General features: G+C 38.5%; 1 protein-coding gene across 15 annotated transcripts in view; it reads right to left on the reverse strand.

Moving 5' to 3' along the window:
- PACRGL (parkin coregulated like) overlaps positions 1-8,618 on the reverse strand; it is a 45,300-nt gene extending 36,682 nt beyond the window's left edge. For 12 of the 15 annotated variants that reach the window (XR_001884440.1, XR_001884438.1, XR_001884441.1 and 9 more), the window contains exons 1-6: positions 8,430-8,618; positions 6,800-6,870; positions 6,327-6,368; positions 4,506-4,573; positions 4,226-4,380; positions 1,119-1,186 (exon numbers count right to left, since the gene is read on the reverse strand). Coding sequence is in view for 4 of the 15 variants with exons in the window: in XM_017866810.1 (XP_017722299.1) it covers positions 1,119-1,186; positions 4,226-4,380; positions 4,506-4,557 (275 nt within the window). In the remaining 11 variants the exon portion in view is untranslated. The remainder of the gene's footprint in view (positions 1-1,118; positions 1,187-4,225; positions 4,381-4,505; positions 4,574-6,326; positions 6,369-6,799; positions 6,871-8,429) is intronic. The other 3 variants (XM_017866811.1, XM_017866812.1, XM_017866813.1) reach the window with 3 other exon arrangements.
- Positions 8,619-19,306: the final 10,688 nt, after the last annotated feature.

Here is a 19,306-nt window from a genome sequence, read left to right on the forward strand (position 1 = left end):
CCCGCTTTCTTTTTTTTTTTTTTTTTTTTTTGGTAGAGATGGGGTTCCCTCCATGTTGGTCAGGCTGGTCTCCAACTCCTGGCTTCAGGTGATCTGCCTGCCTTGGCCTCCCAAAGTGCTGGGATTACAGCCTTTATTGAGGAATAACTAATATGCAATAAACATATTTATCGTATACAATTTGGTATGTTTTTATGTACAAATACACTCAAGGAACTATCATCACAATCATGATAGTGAACTTAATCCATCAACCTAAATGCTTCTCTGAAATCGTTTGTAATGTTCTCAACTTCTTGACTCCTTTAGGCTTATTTTCATAAGAGCAAGACGTCTCTGTAAAATTGTTTTTACACTTTTGCAACAATAAATTGTTGAGGGGTTGGGATTAGAGAGTTAAGAACCTTTAAATAGGTTTTCAAATCAGAATCTAAATATGAAATAACAATAAACTGAACAGCATTTCTTGAGCTTATTTTCACTACAAATCTGAAAATACCATTAAAACTAGATTTCTTGAACTTTGGAACAAAAATAAATAAATGTTGTAATTCTTTCCACAATCAAAATAAAACTTTCTATTATCTAGAACAGGCTAAAACTGGATGTACTCTGAAGAAATAAATGTTTTATAGAAATAAATCATAAAATGATATATTATCTATAGTCTGTATTTTAAAAAAAATAGTTCTGACATCTGTCTAGAAAGGCGGCAAGAATTATATCCAAAAGGAAGCAAAAACAGCCATATGTATTTATTATGAAACAATTTCATTAAATTGACAACTTTCATTTTATCAACAAGATAGGATTTTTTAAATTTGCAACTTGCCCAAGCCTGTGAATGCTTAAATTGATTATTTCAGAAAAAGGGTTCATGTAAATTTCTTAAACTAATTGATGGTTTATCATATATCCCAATAACTGTATTTTGGAATGAAAATGGTTTTCTTCAACAACATCCAGGGATCTATACCAATCCAAAAGAAAGTGTGAATACAGTCACCTTTATTTCAACCTCACTAGTAAATAAAACTTACAATACATTTAAACTACTGTATTGATTTTACTCAATGATTTTGAATAATTTGGTCAGTTATAAATCGTATTGATTTTACCTGCAAGGAATACCTCCTTTAGAGTAAATAGCTGCAAAGGCAGAAGGCGCTCGTGACTGTTCACCAAACTAAAATAAAAAATGAAAATATTACTATCACCCATACTTCTGAGGTTAGAGGCACACAGCCATCTTGCTTTTCAAACCACCAAGCTGGTATCAAAGTGTACCATTTCTACCCAGCAACACAATTGAGAAAAATTGTCAATCCTCTCACTATTAGAATACCACAACTACACTTTGTACATCTTTTTTCCCCTAACGATTCAGAATGCTTGAAGGCGGCTGAAACCACATATTGATAGTTCTTTCTACCCTCTTCCCACTGTGACCCTTCAAGGTGAGGACTCTATGGAGAAGGGGTGTTAAGTACAGGAAAAGTATATTTGTTTTTTGCCTCCTGCACATCTCCTACTTTGTCCTCCAGCCAAATACAGATGGTGTAGGTAGTCACATTTCTCCAAACTGGCTTTAGGCTTCTATAAAAAACAAAGGATTACACTGCGCAGGAGGGAGAGAATTGAAGATGGAGAAGATTCTCACAAATATACGCCCAGATGTATTTTCTTAGATATATAACTTCAAAACCTTTCAGTTTTGCTATATCTGAATAGATTGATTTTATACTTACTCTCAAAGATGATTTAAGGGATGGTCAACCACAACAATAAAACAATCACAGCATAAATAACTTCAATATAATTGATAAGAGACTTAAAGAGGATTTAGGAACAAAAAGTAAGTATTTTATCACATGGTACTTTTAATATATAATCAAATGAAAAAATAGTTGTCTAAATTACAAAATATAAATTGACCTGTTTTAAAGACATAACTACATAATGTTTTTTAAGTCACACACAGTGGTAGTTTTAAAACGTCCTTAAAAAGTTTAGAATCAGCTCTTTTTTCCTCTGGAAAAGCATGAGTTTTGAGTAAAAGCACACAGGAGAAAATTCAGTCAAGTTAAATTATAATAAAAGATTCATTTCTGGCCGGGCGCAGTGGCTCAAGCCTGTAATCCCAGCACTTTGGGAGGCTGAGGCGGGTGGATCACGAGGTCAGGAGATAGAGACCATCCTGGCTAACAGGGTGAAATCCCGTCTCTACTAAAAATACAAAAAATTAGCCAGGCATGGTGGCGGGTGCCTGTAGTCCCAGCTACTCGGGAGGCTGAGGAGGCAGGCGAATGGCGTGAACCCAGGAGGCAGAGCTTGCAGTGAGCCCATATAGCGCCACTGCACTCCAGCCTGGGCAACAGGGCAAGATTCCATCTCAAAAAAAAAAAGATTCATTTCCAAAAATCCATGTTATGTGTAACAATTCACAAGAGGAATGTTTCACTTATCTAGTTACAATTTCTGCTAAGAAAGAAATACAAGTTTTAAAAATTATTTTCAAGTAATAAGCATATCAGGTAAGAAAGTTATTTGAAAAAAGAGAACAGAAGATGGAGAAGATTCTCACAAATATATGCCTGGATGTATGTATTTGAAAAAAGTGCTACACATATTGGGGAAAAAATGAAGACAAATTAGTACTATACTCTCAATATATTTTACTTCTACCACCTACAAGGAAACGATCTTTTTGGCCCTTACAGATCAATAATCCCTAAATTTTCAAAATACCCACAGAGACTACATTTCTGATTGAAATGTTAAACAATTCCTCTCTTTGCCTTTCTATTTTGCTCTAGAGATAATCATAGTTTCATCTTCCATGTCCCACAAAATCAGAATGTTTTTTATGAATGGATTACTTTTATCGATTTCAACCAAATTTTACCAAGTCTGAAGTGAAAAATGTTATCCCATTCAATTTTTAACAATTTCAGACCATAGTTCAACTCTGCATTAATGCTATATACCATACTATACTGAATTAGCATTTCAAAGTTTTTTAACTCAAATATTTAAAATATTAATGTGCATAAATCACAACAGTGAATTCACATAAAATGAACACACTTGTTTATTAACAGAGTTGAAAAATCTGAAAGTTTCCAGCATACCAGATGCCTCCACTGCCTCTCCCAAATCCCTAACCACCTTTCGCCCAAAGGTAAATATTATTCTGACTTCCAACTCATTTGTTTTAGATTGGTAGCCTTTACATATCTTAGACATGCTTATCTCAGGTCAAATTATTTAACTATTTCCCAAAACTTTCCTCAATTTTTACTAAAACTTAGGACTAAGGTCATTAAATATTATTAATTCAAAAAGTATTTCTTTAAAGAGAGGAAGAAAACTGAAGTGTCACCACAAACTCCCTCAACTAAATATAAGCAAAGGAAGTGAGAGCAACAAGATTATTAGGGCCTTCTTCAGGTATTCAATTTCCTTGCCACTGCAGATTACAGAAAGAAGCAAAGGAACATAGCTGCTCCAACTATTTTTCATTTTTCTTTTATCAAGCCAGACACTCTTTCCGTCTTGGAGAGCTCACTGTACCCCTTACTTCCTTGCTTAAATACCTGCCATACTCTACCTACCATCAGTCAATCAGGAGCTTCAGCCACTCTCACAATCCCCTTCGAAGGCTGAAATCACTAATATCTCACCCTATCAAAGTTGAGCAGGGGGCAAATAACACCTGGTACTGTTGCACAGGTGTGTTCACTTCTGATTTTTTATTGCATAAATCCCATGTTTATTAAATCTCATTAAATTGTTAGGAAAGGGCAAAGGAGGCTAGTACTACAACTAGGATTTCTGGTGGAGCTAATTTACAGAATACAGAGGAACAGTCAGAGACCTTTATGCAACTATGGAAGCACGAAAAGCATTCTGTGGCAACTGAATACCAGTTTATTCATTGGGAAGTAAAACAACACTGCAAATAAAATCTAAAGCTAAGGTGCAATTTTCTATGCACTACAATGCGGTAACCCAAAGAGGTTAACTTCTGTGTCTCCTTACCTCCATACTCACTCCCACATGTGACTGATTATCTTAGTACTTCACCATACTAACCACAGGCCCTTCCTCATCATTAGCTCAAAACTAGCAAAGGGACAAAACTTAAGACAGCATCCAGAATTGTTCAATACTGTGTGAAATGCCTTTAAAAAATCTACTGAGTTAGGAGTAGTTTTGGACCTACCGGGTTAATTGTTTTAGGGTTCAGTTTATCACTTGGTCGAGGATGAAGTTTTCTTGCAGACTCTGGAGAACTGGTTGACAATGAGGATTTGTTTCTTTGAACTGTATTCCCGTGTTTTATCTGTGTGCTTGATGATGTCCTTTGATCATAGTCACCTGGACAAAACAGAACATCAATAAAAACCAGGTAAAAGCAATAAAGTTCACCTTGCATCCATCTGTAACACATAAAGTGCCATTAACAAACTTGGTCTCTTCATTTAAGACACAAAGTTCTGTACCTCTTGCTCTGTTTTTCAACTGTGTACCTCCAGAGCCCTCTGATTTCTGCATTGCTTCCCTTTCACTCCTGCAGTCAAAAAAAAAAAAAAAAAGTTGATTTCAAAATTTGTTTGGAGAAGCATTTGTTATCAATACAAAGACCAAACCAGAACAAAGTATACAATTATACAATACAGTAAAAGATACACAAAAAAGCTGATATGGAGCAAAATACTGGAAAAGACTAATAAGAAAACATGAAATTATATCAACTTCAATAGTATCAGTAACAGCAAAATAATCATCTCCAAGAAAATGATGCACAAAAGTCAACTTTTTTCCCATTCAAATTGTCAAAATAAACTATTAGAAACTCACTTCCAATCCTCCGGCCACATTAGAAAACACATACTAGATTTCTGAAAGGAGTGGTTGGCACATCCCCTATCATCCTCTCCATCTTCTCTGGCTTATTTCCAAAGTTCCAAATGTTAACATGTGCACATCAAGCTCTACTTTTCACGTGACATAATGAACTCTCCTACCCATTGTATCACAAGCTCCTTAAACTTAATATAACTAAAACCGAAGTTGTCACACTGAAGTTATGAATCCCTTGTTAGCCCAGGGTACTACCAGTTTTCTGGTCCCCATACTGAAAACCAGAATCACCATTGTTTCCTTTTCCTTCATTTCCTACACTCAATGCTACATGTTGTGATGACAAAGAGCGAGCTTTGGGCTCAAATATGGGTCTACATCTCAGTTCTACCAATTATGAAGTTTATGAATTTAGGCAGATTTAGCCTCCTTAAACCTCGACTTCCTGACCTGTTTAAAGAGGAAAATAAAAGCCTATCAAGGTTTTCTGGGGGAGTAAATGAAATTACCTCTCAAGTTACTCACCCACGGAATATTGGTTCACTTTTCCCTTACACAGTTCCTTTTTTTCTGCTAATGGAGGACTCTAGTTCATACCCCAAGGCTTCCAGCTAATCCAGTCAATTTCTACAATTGTATCTCTAGCAAGGAATACATACATACACACACACACACACTCACTCACTCTCTCTCTCTCATACCCTAGTGCCTACTGGTATTTTTAGGCCAAGCTTCATTCCCAACTTCCATGAAGCCTTTCCCGATCTTGGTTTTTCAAATGTATATTTCTATGGCATTCTGATTTCTACCCCGTGTCCTATTTCTACTTGATTACTCTGTTCCCTCACTTCCATGACAACTAGTTATTCTATTAGCACACGTCTCACTTTAATGCCTTTAATAATGACTGCCTCTCAAGTATAGTGTAAGATCTTCCCTTAGGACAACACAGGTAAAGTCTTGTTCCACCTCCAAATGACAGTTTTTCAAATATTTGATGGCATTAACTCTTAACTCCTTCATTTTTTCTTCTTCAGGATAAACACTGATACTTTTTAAAATTATTCCTCACATGAAATGCTTTTAATCCACTTAACAAATTAGAAATCCTCAAAAGGAGGACAAACAGCCAGAAATCGCAAACATGATGTACCAGCTTAAAGTCTGATACCATGTAAAGATAAACTAAATGTAAACTTGCTTCTGCACACTGAATAATTTCAATTTCCTTGATTTAATACATTGATCTCATTTATCTCATCCCACTACTAGCAGATGACTTATTTCCCAGTTATCACACTTCACCTTCATCCCCAGGGCATTTTCTAGTACTATGGTAATTAAAATCTCATTAAAGTTGTCAGATAATATTCTAAAATAAGCTGAGAGAAGCTTCAAATATGTTAACCTACTATCGTACTTCTGTGATCATTCAACAAGTATTTAATATTGTGCCTGACCTCTGTTTTGAGACGCTCCTGGAGGGGGAACAACACAAGTTTCTGTTGGAAAAAAAAAAAAAATCAGTTTCCTTAACTCCATAATTGGGCATAATTACAGGAACTACTTTAAGTGTTGATGAAGACTAATACGAATACATGTAAAACAACATTTCTATAATGGTTGGCATACAGTAAGGGCCACATGAGTCTTAGCCATTATTACAATTTTCTTTACAAGGGTACAAAGTGTTCTTTAGTAATACTATTACTAACAACAGTGTGACCAAATGTTTTCTCCTTTTTAAAAAATGTGGTTTAACATCTTGGGCTACATCAATTTGAAGACCAGCTGAGTCCAATTTCTTTTGATCCTCAGTTGTTAACAGCTGCAACAGATGAACGCGAAGCACAGCAAAGATGTGTACCCACAAACATAGCAAATGTATAGGCAGCCACATCAAATTATGATGCACATTTTCAATACTACCTACCAATTCAGTAGAAGTTTTGGATAGAATTTTATAGCTAAATTTCTATGTTCCTTCACGTCAAAAAGTTGTTCCTGTAACAAACCAATGGGAAGGTGTTGCATTATATTTTGAATGAGTTCAGAAAGTCACCAAAACTCATTTGAAAAAGTTTTAAACATGCTAGAAAGAAAACTGAGCTTCTACAGTTTGAGTATACAGGACAATTTTTAAGTACAATATACTTATATAATTTTCAGCAATAAATACACATACAGTAATGCAAACATGTATACATTCCCCTTCAAAATTCTGTATTAGAGAGTTTCTTTCCAAAGCAATTGCTTTTTCACTTTTTTATCCTTTACCTTAAGGACAAATTACAGTTGGCTCTCCGTATACGCGGGTTCGACATCTATAGATTGACCCAACCACGGATACGGAGAGCAGACTGGGGGATTTCAGCAAGGGTGGATTTGGGTATCTGAAAGAGACTGGGGGGAGGGAGGGAGTCCTGGAGCCAATCCTCCACGCACACCAAGGGACAACTGGAAGTGTGGTCAATTTTTAAAAATAACCACCTGGGAGCATACCACTGACAAGCCTGGAGTATGAGTTGTTTGTGAAAGAAAGTTTAATAAATCGTATCCTTGGTAACTCCTCTTTCAAGTGGTTTTCCATTAAATAACATGTGAAGGATGGTGTAAAGGGGCAGTGATGGGAAGAAGCGAAGTAGTAAGAACTATTTTGTGTTATTATCAAGGTCACCGCTCATTCTTTTACAAAACAAGACAAAAGTTCTAATTATAGATATTAGAATCCATAAATCCACTTAACCTGGAACTAAGCTATGTCACAATATCAGAAAGCAAACAAACCACCCTATGAAGCCCACATTCCCCTTAAAGCTTCCTTGGCTGCTACAGGTCATCTATCTACAAGGGACTGCCGGCATCTGTGTCAATGGTAGGAAAGTGTACTTCCTATCATTGTTTAGACAGCTGATATAGCCTATTTCTTTCCCTGTATATACTTTCTCCTGTACTCAGCTTTTAGACCACTGAACTAAAAAAATTCTCAGTCAGCAGAGGCCACATTTTTTTCCTGCTTTCTAATCCAGGTCTAGAAAGTTCCAAACGTGTTAGAGCCCCACTAAAGAAACCATGTCCCATTTGTAAAGCTCTGTCAAATTCTAAAACACCCAGAGCCCAATAGTCACTTATCCAAATCCCTTTGTTTAACCATAAATTCAAAGGGCCAGTATTAGGGGTCGCAGAATCTGCTTAGGGGTCTTAGAACCAACTTTCCATCTTCCCAGCCACCCCTCCTACACTCACTTCTAGATACTTAAAGACCAGTCCAGGGCCAGGATGCTATCAAAGTTAGCAAAAGAGGAAGACACAAAAAAAAAAAAAAAAAAAAGAAAGAAAAAGAAAAAACAGAGATTTTTTAAATGGGACGAGGGAGCAGGAGTTTACCAGTTTTAATTAAGGTTAACGAAGGATACTCTCGACAGACCCTCTACCCCAGGAAAGGAGGGGCACACTCCAAGTGCTCACGATCTCAAGGGTCCTTAACAACGGGGTCCGGGGGCCCTAGCCACAGATCAGGAAGCAAACTGGCTTGGCCAAGAGCGCGGACTGGACACCCGTACCCGCGGTTGACGGCTCTGGGGACTCGTTCCTACCGCGCCTCTCTCCCGCCGCGACCCGCACACGAGCTGCTCCCCACCAGAGGCCAGCGGAGCTTTTGCCCGGCACTCGGTGGGCCAACATCCGAGGCTACTGCCACCGAGCACCAGCGTTCAGGGAACTAACGCTACGCGCTGCCCACCCCGACTCTGGTCGCGCTGCGCAAAGACGTCAGACGCACGCTGCGTCTTCTAAACCAATAGTAAGGGGTTGCGGAGGAGCCCCGGAAGAGGGTTGCCCAGGCAACCAGCCGCCAGGCGTTCAGCGAGCAGCTCGCGAAGTATAGGCGCTGTCTGGCGACAAAGGGGCACCTGGTGGAGGATGTTTTTCGACTAAGAGGTCCAGAGAGCAGAGGGAAGATGACGGGTTCCCAGTCGCCTGCGCCCTAATCTCTCTCCAGCCCATGCGCTTAACTCCTAAACGCTTTTCTCGCACACTTAGTACTCATTGTTCCTCAACTATCTTACCCTAGATACCCGGAGAGCTGAAGGCTGTGAACTCCTCCCCCTGAGTCTTCAGGGGTGAGAGCCAAAGCCAACTGCATGCCCAGCTGTGGGATTTTCTTGTAGTTTCCTGTCCTATCTGACTAACTCATAAGTCTAGCTGTGGAAATTCGTTTCCTGTCGTATTGTATGAATCTCATATGTTATTGCATTCTTCACAGTATATCCCCATTTAAGTAGTAAAAAGCACGATTTTGTGCTCCACATCATAACAAAACTGATGCTGCAGGAAAATGCGTATTCCCTTGCATTGCGTTCCACCAGCAACAATTTGGGTTGTCATAGTTAAGTCCAAGCCCTTTGGACCTGTCCACTGCACTCTTGTAGCATCCTCTACTTTTGCCAACCCAAAGCCCTAACTTTTTGCGTAGGTAACACTAAATTGGTATTATCTGAGCACTCGAGGCTATGTAATCCTTCTGTGCTCGTGTAGCTCCATCCTTGCTTCCTGCCTACCACCCCAGAAGCATCTTCATTAGACTGTGAGTTTCTTCAGGATAATGACTTTATCTTTGCCCTTTTTGTTTCTCCGGCTTCAAGCATAATGTAGTGGGTATTCAAGAAATGCCCTCTGAATGAATAAAATGAATGAATAAATTCTGTCTATAATTTCTCTAATGTTCTGTGAACCTTGCATACAAATCTAAATTTTAAAATTTATTATAATGTATTTACCTTTCTTTCTCACTAGATTGAAATTGTCCTTATAGTTTTTCTATCCCCAATGCCTAGCGCACTGCATGCTTAACTAATGTTTTCTTTAAAAGAAAAGAACAATTTTTTAAAATCTTATATCCTGTATCTTCGGCTACTTTTACTTTATAATCTCTCCTCTCCAGCTTCCTCAAGACCTATTATATTTTCCTTACCCTTAGCATCTTCAGTGTTGGACTCAGCAGAGCGCCTAGTTCGTGCCCTTTTAACCCCTCCTCCCTGTACTGTAAGAATGATTTGTATTTAGTATTGCAGAGGAATGACATGAATATATGTTCTGGAGTTAGGCTATCTAAAACTCACCTCCACGCCTTATCAGCTATGAGTCCTTGGGGATGACAACCCCTACAAGCCTCCATTTCCTCTTCATCGGGTTCTTGTGAGACTGAAATTTAAGAGCACAAATACCTGACACATAGAAAGTACTCAATATGTATTGACTAGTGCAATTATTCAGGTGAAAGCAAATTAAGACTAACAGAGGACATTGTAAGTGGCAAAAGTCCCATGCTATGTGTTGGTGTATGAACCATGGACGATGATACGGATTTTTCATATCTTTATAATAACCACAATTAGTATAAGCTGCTCCTAATCACAATTAAAACAGCCTCTTCTAAACTTTGTCATCATTTTAGAAAATGAACAGAAAACATGCTCCTTGGCATTGCAACTCTATCAGGATATTATGCAGTAAGTGGTGGGTGCCTTCTTGAATACACTAGTTTGACAAGCCTGTGAGGCATCCTGCGGGAGCTAACTAGCACACAGTTGAATCTGCTCATCTAGAGGGCAGGAAAGAGACCTGGGTGCACAGCTATGGATTTTAGAGCCGTCAGCATATGTAGACGCTCAGTTGGGCCATAGGAGTAAAATACCTTCTGAGGAAAGCTCACAGCATATGAGAAACAGAGCACTGATTGTGGACTTTTGTCTTCTATTCAGGTTTTAAGGTTTAATTTCCTATTTAAGAATGGGATGAGGGAAAGAAAGTGACCTATTTGTCTAGCAATATGATAAATGATTCTGAAAAGACAGAATATGCCATATATTTTCTGTTTGCTCTTGTATAGGTACACTCTTCCCTTTGTCCTGTTATTGCTCTGGGATGCTGATCGGTATGAACTATATCAACAAGGCTCCAATGCCCTCTGGTTTCTGACTGGGTTTGGCTACTGAAGAACACTAATAGGAGATTAGAAAATTAGAGGAAAGTGAAGTCAGAGTATTCATTCTCCTGCTCCTATCCTTAAGGGGTTCCCTAAAGCTGGTCATACCCATAAGTGAAGATCACATCTTTCTGCTATGGTCTGATTGTTTCTCTTCCTTCAAAATTCATAGGTTGAAATTCTAACTCCCGAGGTGATAGTATTTGGAGGTGGGGCTTTGGGGTGGTGATGAAATCGTAGGGTTGGAGCACTCATGAATGGAATTAGTGCCCTAATAATAGAGGCCTGAGAGAGAACCCTCACTCCTTCCGCTATGTGAGGACACAGTGAAACAATTTCATCTGTGAATCAGAAAGTAGGCCCTTACCAGACACTGAATCTGTCGGCACTTTGATGTGGACTTCCCAGCCTCCAGAACCATGAGAAATCAATTTCTGTTGTTTATAAGCCACCCAATGTATGGTATTTCACTATAGCAGCCCAAATGGACTCAGAAACTTTCTAAATGTCAAACTTCAGTTCTAGGTACAAAATCTCAGAGGCTACTATCTCTAGATTACTGTACTGTCTGTGTGGTTCCCTGTACCTTTATAAGTAAAATTTCTTCAAATTGTCCTATTTTTAATTTGTTACTTCATATTACATAACGTTAAGAATTAGGTAATAAATCTAACCAAAGTAAACCACTCAGGATGATTTTTTTTCTCATTGTCCTGGTTTTCATTGTCTTGTGAAAAAATTATTCATTGTTTATTTATTTACATTTAAGTCACCAAGCATTTTAAGAAAATGTTGTCTTAGTTCTTGTAAAGAAAATCTCCTCCTTTTTGTACTAATTACAGACAGAGTAATCATTCCCAATGATTATTCCCAAGTCCTATCATTGAGAAATAAGATACAAGAAATTTGTATAATTTCCAGCACACTTTGTCAGGAAATGTTAGCCATCATCATTGAGTGTCCGCTTGCACATGGAACAAATTAAGCAGTGATAATGGCTCCTCAGGTGAAAGCAAATGAAATCAACATGAGTGAGCATATAAGGTAGCATTGTCCAATAGAAAAGTGATGCAAGTCACATAATACAATTTTAAATTGACCAGTAGGCATATTTTTTAAGGTGGAAAGAATCATGTGAAAGTAATTTTAGTGGTATATTTTTATTAAGCCAGTATGTCCAAAATGTTATCACTTCAACTTGCAATAAATATAAACACTATTAATGTGATATTTTACATTCTTGTTATTTGTGCTAAGTCTTCAAAAGCTGGTGTGTATTTTACACGTATAGCACATTTCAGTCCATACTAGCCACATTTCAAATATTCAATAACCGCAGATGACTAGTGGCTACCATATTGGAGAGCACAGAAAGCTGTGGCCACTGAGAGTTGAGCAAACATAGAATGAAGTTAATAAATGTGTCAAATAGCTAGAGAATTCATACTGTTTGCACAACACACTATTAGATGTTTGAGGATCAATCCAAATGTAAAGGATATGAATTGGGTATGAACCTCAGACTACAGAGTCAATGCAATTAACACCTTCCCTTATGATTCACAGTACTATTCAATTTCTTTCACAAATGTCTTTTCTTTCCATGAAAGAAGCTTACCCTTCCTCTCCTTGGAATTGTGTTGAGAGGATGAGGCTTGGAAGAGTATGGCATCTGGTCCTCTGTTGTCATCTGCTGGGATATACGTACTTTGGTCTTTCTAGTCCTCAGTCATTTATCCTTCATTCATGTAGATTGCTCATGTCTGTTTTTCCTTCCAGGTTCTCATTGAGAGCTAATTCCAGTCTCCTTTTAACTATCCAGGAGGTAGTCTATTCTTCCAATCTGAAGCCAAATAAATTCAGCTGTTAGTTTCTACCTTGTAGAAACCATGGGAACCTGTGAGGCTGCCGTAGAGTCTTTTGTCTAGACACACTACAAGGCCATTTCTTCTCATGCTATACCCTAAGTTCAGGGGTATCTAGGCCCTTATTTATTCTGAGGCATTGCCCTGCCAGGAGGATGGAGGATGGGAAGGACAGGGCATATTGTCTCTTTGCTCTCAGATCTAGAGCTTGACTCTGACTGATGACATATTCTTCTAGCTCTTCCAAATAATGGCTGGCCTTGACCTTAACTTTTTTTTTCTTAATTATTATTATTATTATTACACTTTAAGTTCTAGGGTACATGTGCACAACGTGCAGGTTTGTTACATATGTATACATGTGCCATGTTGGTGTGCTGCACCCATTAACTCATCATTTACATTAGGTATATCTCCTAATGCTATCCCTCCCCACTTCCCCCTCCCCACAATAGGCCCCGGTGTGTAATGTTCCCCTTCCTGTGTCCAAGTGATCTCATTGTTCAATTCCCACCTATGAGTGAGAACATGTGGTGTTTGGTTTTCTGTTCTTGCAATAGATTACTGAGAATGATGGTTTCCAACTGCATCCATGTCCCTAAAAAGGACATGAACTCATCCATTTTTATGGCTGCATAGTATTCCATGGTGTATATGTGCCACATTTTCTTAATCCAGTCTGTCACTGATGGACATTTGGGTTGATTCCAAGTCTTTGCTATTGTGAGTAGTGCTGCAATAAACATACATGTGCATCTGTCTTTATAGCAGCATGATTTAACTTTTGAAATCCAAAGTCAAGAATTCAACTCTTAGCATCAGAACTTTATGATAACAACTCCTCCCTGAGGCAGTAAGCATAAAATAGTTCACCTACAGTCTGCATGGAAAAAAGTCATGGGATAGCAGGAAATGTTACTTTTACAGAAATATTTTATGACATTAGTTTATAATCTGTTTTAGAATATTTTATAGAATTGTTGCCAACTTTATTAAGGTATAATTGATAAATAAAAATTGTAGATATTTAAGGTGTATGGCCGGGTGCGGTGGCTCACGCCTGTAATCCCAGCACTTTGGGATGCCGAAGTGGGTGGATCATGAGGTCAGGAGATCGAGACCATCCTGGCCAACATGGTGAAACCCTGTCTCTACTAAAAATACAAAAATTAGCTGGGTGTGGTGGTGCATGCCTGTAATCCCAGCTACTCGGGAGGCTGAGGCATGAGAATCACTGGAACTCAGGAGGCAGAGGTTGCAGTGAGCTGACATTGCACCGCTGCACTCCAGCACGGGTTACAGAGAGAGACTCCGTCTCAAAAAAAGAAAAAAAAAATTAAGGTGACAACATGATGTTTTGATATACATACATTGTAAAGTGATGACCGCAATCCAGTGAATTAATATATCCACATATATATTCACTACATGGATATATTAATGGTAACTACATGAGGTTATTGTTTTGTGAATCTATATTAATCATATAATATATATTATTATTATTTGTAATATATAAATAATTATTAATATAGAGCCACAAAATGGTAACCTCACATAGTTACCATTTATTGGTAACCTCACATAGTTACCATTTTGTGTGTATGATGAGAACATTTAAGATCTACTCTTATCAAATTTCCAGTGTACAATGCAGCATTGGGAACTAGAGTACTATGCTATACAACCTATCTCCAGGACTTATCCATCCTGCCTAAATGAAACTTTGTAACCGTTGACCCAGGTCTCTTTTTTCCTCATCCCCCAACTATAGATTTTTTAAAGATTCTGAGGTGTTAGTCAGAAAAAGATACTGTTTAATGAGTATTTTATTCCACTTAGCTCAGTATAACCAATTAAATCGATGGTTAGAGGTAGATAAGAAAGACATGGCATTTCCCCTATGTCCATTAAAAAGCAAAACATCAGCCACTGTTCAATCAGTTCCTTAAATGTTAAGTAATTAATTTCTGTTCTGCTGATCTCAGGTTAATGAGTCTTCTTTCACTAAGTCATTTGCCAAAGGACCAAATAAAAAAATAAATAAATAAGAGCCTTGATTTGACAAGTGTCCACAGTAATGTCAAGTTATAGTGAAAAACCTGTTCATGTTTCCTTCCCTGTAAATTGATAGTTAAGAGTACCTGGTACAGTCCTCTGCTGAGGAAAATGGTTGGGTTGTTCTGAAGATTCTCTTTCTAGAAGGCTTAATTTCTGATCTGTAGCTTGCAGGGAGACCTCTGCATCATTGCTACTCGCAGTTCTCTTCTCAGCTCAGCATTGTAAAAAATACAAAAAACTAGCCGGGCGAGGTGGCGGGCACCTGTAGTCCCAGCTACTTGGGAGGCTGAGGCAGGAGAATGGTGTGAACCCGGGAGGCAGAGCTTGCAGTGAGCTGAGATCCGGCCACTGCACCCCAGCCTGGGCGACAGAGCAAGACTTCGTCTCAAAAAAAAAAAAAAAAAAAAAAAAGGCAGAATCTCAGGTCCCACCCCAGGTCCACTGAATCCAAATTTGCACTCTACCGGGATTCACCAGAGAAGGAAATGTGCTTTACAGTTTAAGAAGTGCTGATTTAAACATGTGTGAGGGAGAATTTGTGATGATAGTGAATGATTACTGTTAAATTATTATAGAAACCATAATATCAGAATGAAGGGGAATGTCATTAAGGTATAACATAATAATTTGAGAGAGATTAAATCAAAGATTGCACTGAGAGTAAGAACATATTGTGAGCATGAATTCTGTTTATGGATTGAATTGTGCCACCCCCAAATTGATCTGAAGTCCTAACCCCATGTACTTCAGAATGTGTTGTTAAGTTGGAAATAGGGTCATAATTGATGTAATTAGTTAAGCTAAGATGAGGTAATATTGGAGTAGGGTGGGATCCCTATTCAATATAACTTGTGTCTTTATGAAAAAGGAAAACGTGGATACATTTAGGCACACAGGGAGGAGGCTGTGTGCAGCTAACACCATGTGAGACCGGGTGATACAGCAGAAGCCAAGGAACACCAAATGTTGCCAACAAGCCACCAGACACTAACAGAGTGACATGGAACAGATTTCTCATCCTCAAAAGGAACCAAGCCTGCCAACACCTTCATATCAGACTTCTGGTCTCCAGAATCGTAAGACAATACATTTTTATTGTTTAAGCCCACCCAGTTTGTGGTACTTTATTAGAGAAGTCCTAGCAAACTAATACAAGTCTTGAAAAATTTTCAGGGACTTTTAATCCATTCCATAATGTAGGTTATGATTGTACTCTGTTGAAAAGTTACATTAAACCTAGAAATAATTTCTTTTGAGTAAAACATCAATTAGTTGACAAGCATGTCAGACTTTGAACATATGATCTTGTTTTTCTATTTGTTTGTTTTTTGAGACAGAGTCTCACTCTGTCACCCAGGCTGGCATGCAGTGGCACAGTCTCAGCTCACTGCAAGCTCCACCTCCTGGGTTCACGCTCTTCTCTTGCCTCAGCCTCCCCAGTAGCTGGGACTATAGGCACCCGCCACCACGCCTGGCTAATTTTTTGTATTTTTGGTAGAGATGGGGTTTCACTGTGTTAGCAAGGATGGTCTCGATCTCCTGACCTCGTGATCCACCGGCCTCGGCCTCCCAAAGTGCTGGGATTACAGGCGTGAGCCTTAAGCAGACTCCTATGCAATCTGAGAGTCATACAGTTGCTGAAACATGTTTATATTGAGAACATTCTGAAATTATATATGTATAATTAATCCTATGAGCAGTGCTGAGATTCCCTTTTTGTTTCATTAATTCTTCTCGTATTGTGGGAGTGATAAAAAGAACAACTCTCACTAAAGTATTGAGAGGTTGGAAATCTGGAGTTGCTGCTTTTTTTTTTTTTTTTTTTTTCCTAGCATTCTTCCTACTCACATGAGGAGCCATTACCCAGAAATGTTGAGAAAACACCTCAAATAGTTTATACATAAAAGATACACTAAAAGTTTCATTATTCTAAACCGGGGGTGTGGATTTGTCAAAGGAAATCTTTAAAATATTGTTAAAAGAGCAAAATTTATAAGAATATAAATATAAGAAATCAATGCAGGTTTGATTCAGAGTAATATATGTAAAATCAACATAACAATAAGGATTATTAAAACTCTAAACTTTGCAAAAGTGAGCCTTTTGTTAAAACAGATTTAAGATAATGAAAAAAAATGTTCCGTTTGAAATATAACAGGTTTTGAGTGAGAATATTATATAGGAACTTTATTACCCAGGAAAACAAAGAATAATTTTGCTATTTCTTCTTCAAAGCAGACTCTATATTCAAAGCGCACAGTTAAGTACCCAGTAAATGATTGTTGGATTAGTGAATTAATAGTTTCACTGGGAAAGACAATAAAAGCATTGCTGTCTTAACTATGGGATCATTTCTTGAAGCTGGTTGAGCAGAAGGCAGTTTTGGCCTTTCTGTGGAGCAAATCGAAATAATGTCCAGGGACCATTTTGTGTTCATTTTCTATGACTGCTGTAACAAATTAGCATATTTAACGGCTTAATACAATGCAAATGTATTATTTTACAGTTCTGGGGGTCCAACTTGGGTCCATAGGGCTAAAACCAAGGTGTTGGTGGCACTGCATTTCTATCTAGGAGCTCAAAGAGGCTGGTCCAAGTCGCTGGCAGAATTCAGTTTTACCTGCTTGTGACTCTGCGATTCCCCCTTTCTGTTAGCTGTAAGCTGAAGGCCTTTCTCAAATTCCAGAAGACACCATATTCCTTATTCACTTCTAAAGACTCATGTCATTAGATTAGGCCCATCTGGATAATCCAGGGTGGTCTTTCCATTTCAAAGACTTCAGAATTAATTGCATTTGCACAATCCTTTTTGCCATACAAAGTAACATATAGCTGTGGACTAGGGTGCTGACACCTTTGAGGGACCGTTTTTCTGCCTACCACACGTGGACAACACAAAGACATTGGACTAATGATGGCTTTCTCTCTTCCTGTGTTAAGTGGAGAAGTAGAAGTAATGATTTCACTAAAGAAAACAGTTTGATGGTTAAAATCAGAGCAAATCTTCAGTGGAGTTTGTGCCTGGGAAGGGGCATTAAGGGGCTTCTGAGAATCTGGATGTTGGTTACATGAATGTGTCTACATTGTAGAAGTACAACAGCTGAACATACATGATTTGGGGACTTTTCTGTATGTATACATGTTTTGTTAAAGAGTTTATGCTTAGGGAGCCGGACGCAGTGGCTCATGCCTGTGATCCCAGTACTTTGGGAGGCCAAGGCAGGCAGATCACAAGGTCAGGAGATCGAGACCATCCTGGCCACCATGGTGAAACTTTGTCTCTACTAAAAAAAAATACAAAAATAAGCTGGGCGTGGTGACGCGTGCCTGTAATCCCAGCTACTCAGGAGGCTGAGGCAGGAGCATCACTTGAATCAGGGAGTCGGAGGTTTCAGTGAGCCAAGATCGCACCACTGCACTCCAGCCTGATGACAGAGCAGGACTCAGTCTCAAAAAAAAAAAAAAAAAAAAAAAAAATTTATTTTTAAAAACCAAAGGAATCACTCAAAATATTATCTTCCTTGATATGTGGTTTATGCACAGGGTTGGTGTTATTAAAAAATATAGTATATGGAACTTTAAACAGTTCTTAATTTAAAAATTAAAAGTAATCAAATTTTTCTGAAATTTAATTCTATTTCAGATGTTGATAGTTGAGTAATTAGTGAGTGATCAAATAACATGACAAATTTAAGTAGTTTTTTTCTGAGAATAAGAAATTTAGGCCGGGCATGGTGGCTCATGCCTGTAATCCCAGCACTTTGGGAGGCTGAGGCAGGCGGATCACAAGGTCAGGAGATCCAGACCGTCCTGGCTAACACGGTGAAACCCCGTCTCTACTAAAAATACAAAAAATTAGCTGGGCGTGGTGGCGGGCGCCTGTGGTCCCAGCTACTCAGGAGGCTGAGGCAGGAGAATGGCGTGGACCCGGGAGGCGGAGCTTGCAGTGAGCCGAGATCGCACCACTGCACTCCAGCCTGGGCGACAGAGCGAGACTCCGTCTCAAAAAAAAATAAATAAATAAATAAAAAGAAATTTATAAAGATGACTTGCATTTGTTTTTAAATAATATAACTCTTTTCAAAAAACCAATACAAACCATCTGGGCATACCAAGGTAAATTAAAGAATGTTCTTGTCCATAAGGAGCTAATGAGAAATTAATCTGTTACAAATACTTATAATTCAATGAGACTAGCACTTCAATAGACGCGTATATAAAATACACTGGTAACCTACTCGTCTTGGTTTATTTTCTGCTGCTATAGGAGAATACCCATAGGCTGGGTAATTTATAATGAAAAGCATATTTGGACCACTGTTCTGGAGGCCTGGAAGTCCAAGATCGAAGGGCTGCATTGGATGAGGTCCTTCTTGCTCCATCATAATGTGATGGAAGGACAAGCAAGCATGAGAGACAGAGAAAATTAGACCATGTTCACCCTTTTGTCAGGAACCCACTCCTGCAATTGTTACATGAATCCATTCATAAGGGCAGAGCCCTTAGGGCCTAATAACCTCTAAAAGGC

Source organism: Rhinopithecus bieti, unplaced genomic scaffold (assembly GCF_001698545.2).
Source record: "Rhinopithecus bieti isolate Rb0 unplaced genomic scaffold, ASM169854v2 scaffold_1599, whole genome shotgun sequence".
Classification (NCBI taxonomy): domain Eukaryota; kingdom Metazoa; phylum Chordata; class Mammalia; order Primates; family Cercopithecidae; genus Rhinopithecus; species Rhinopithecus bieti.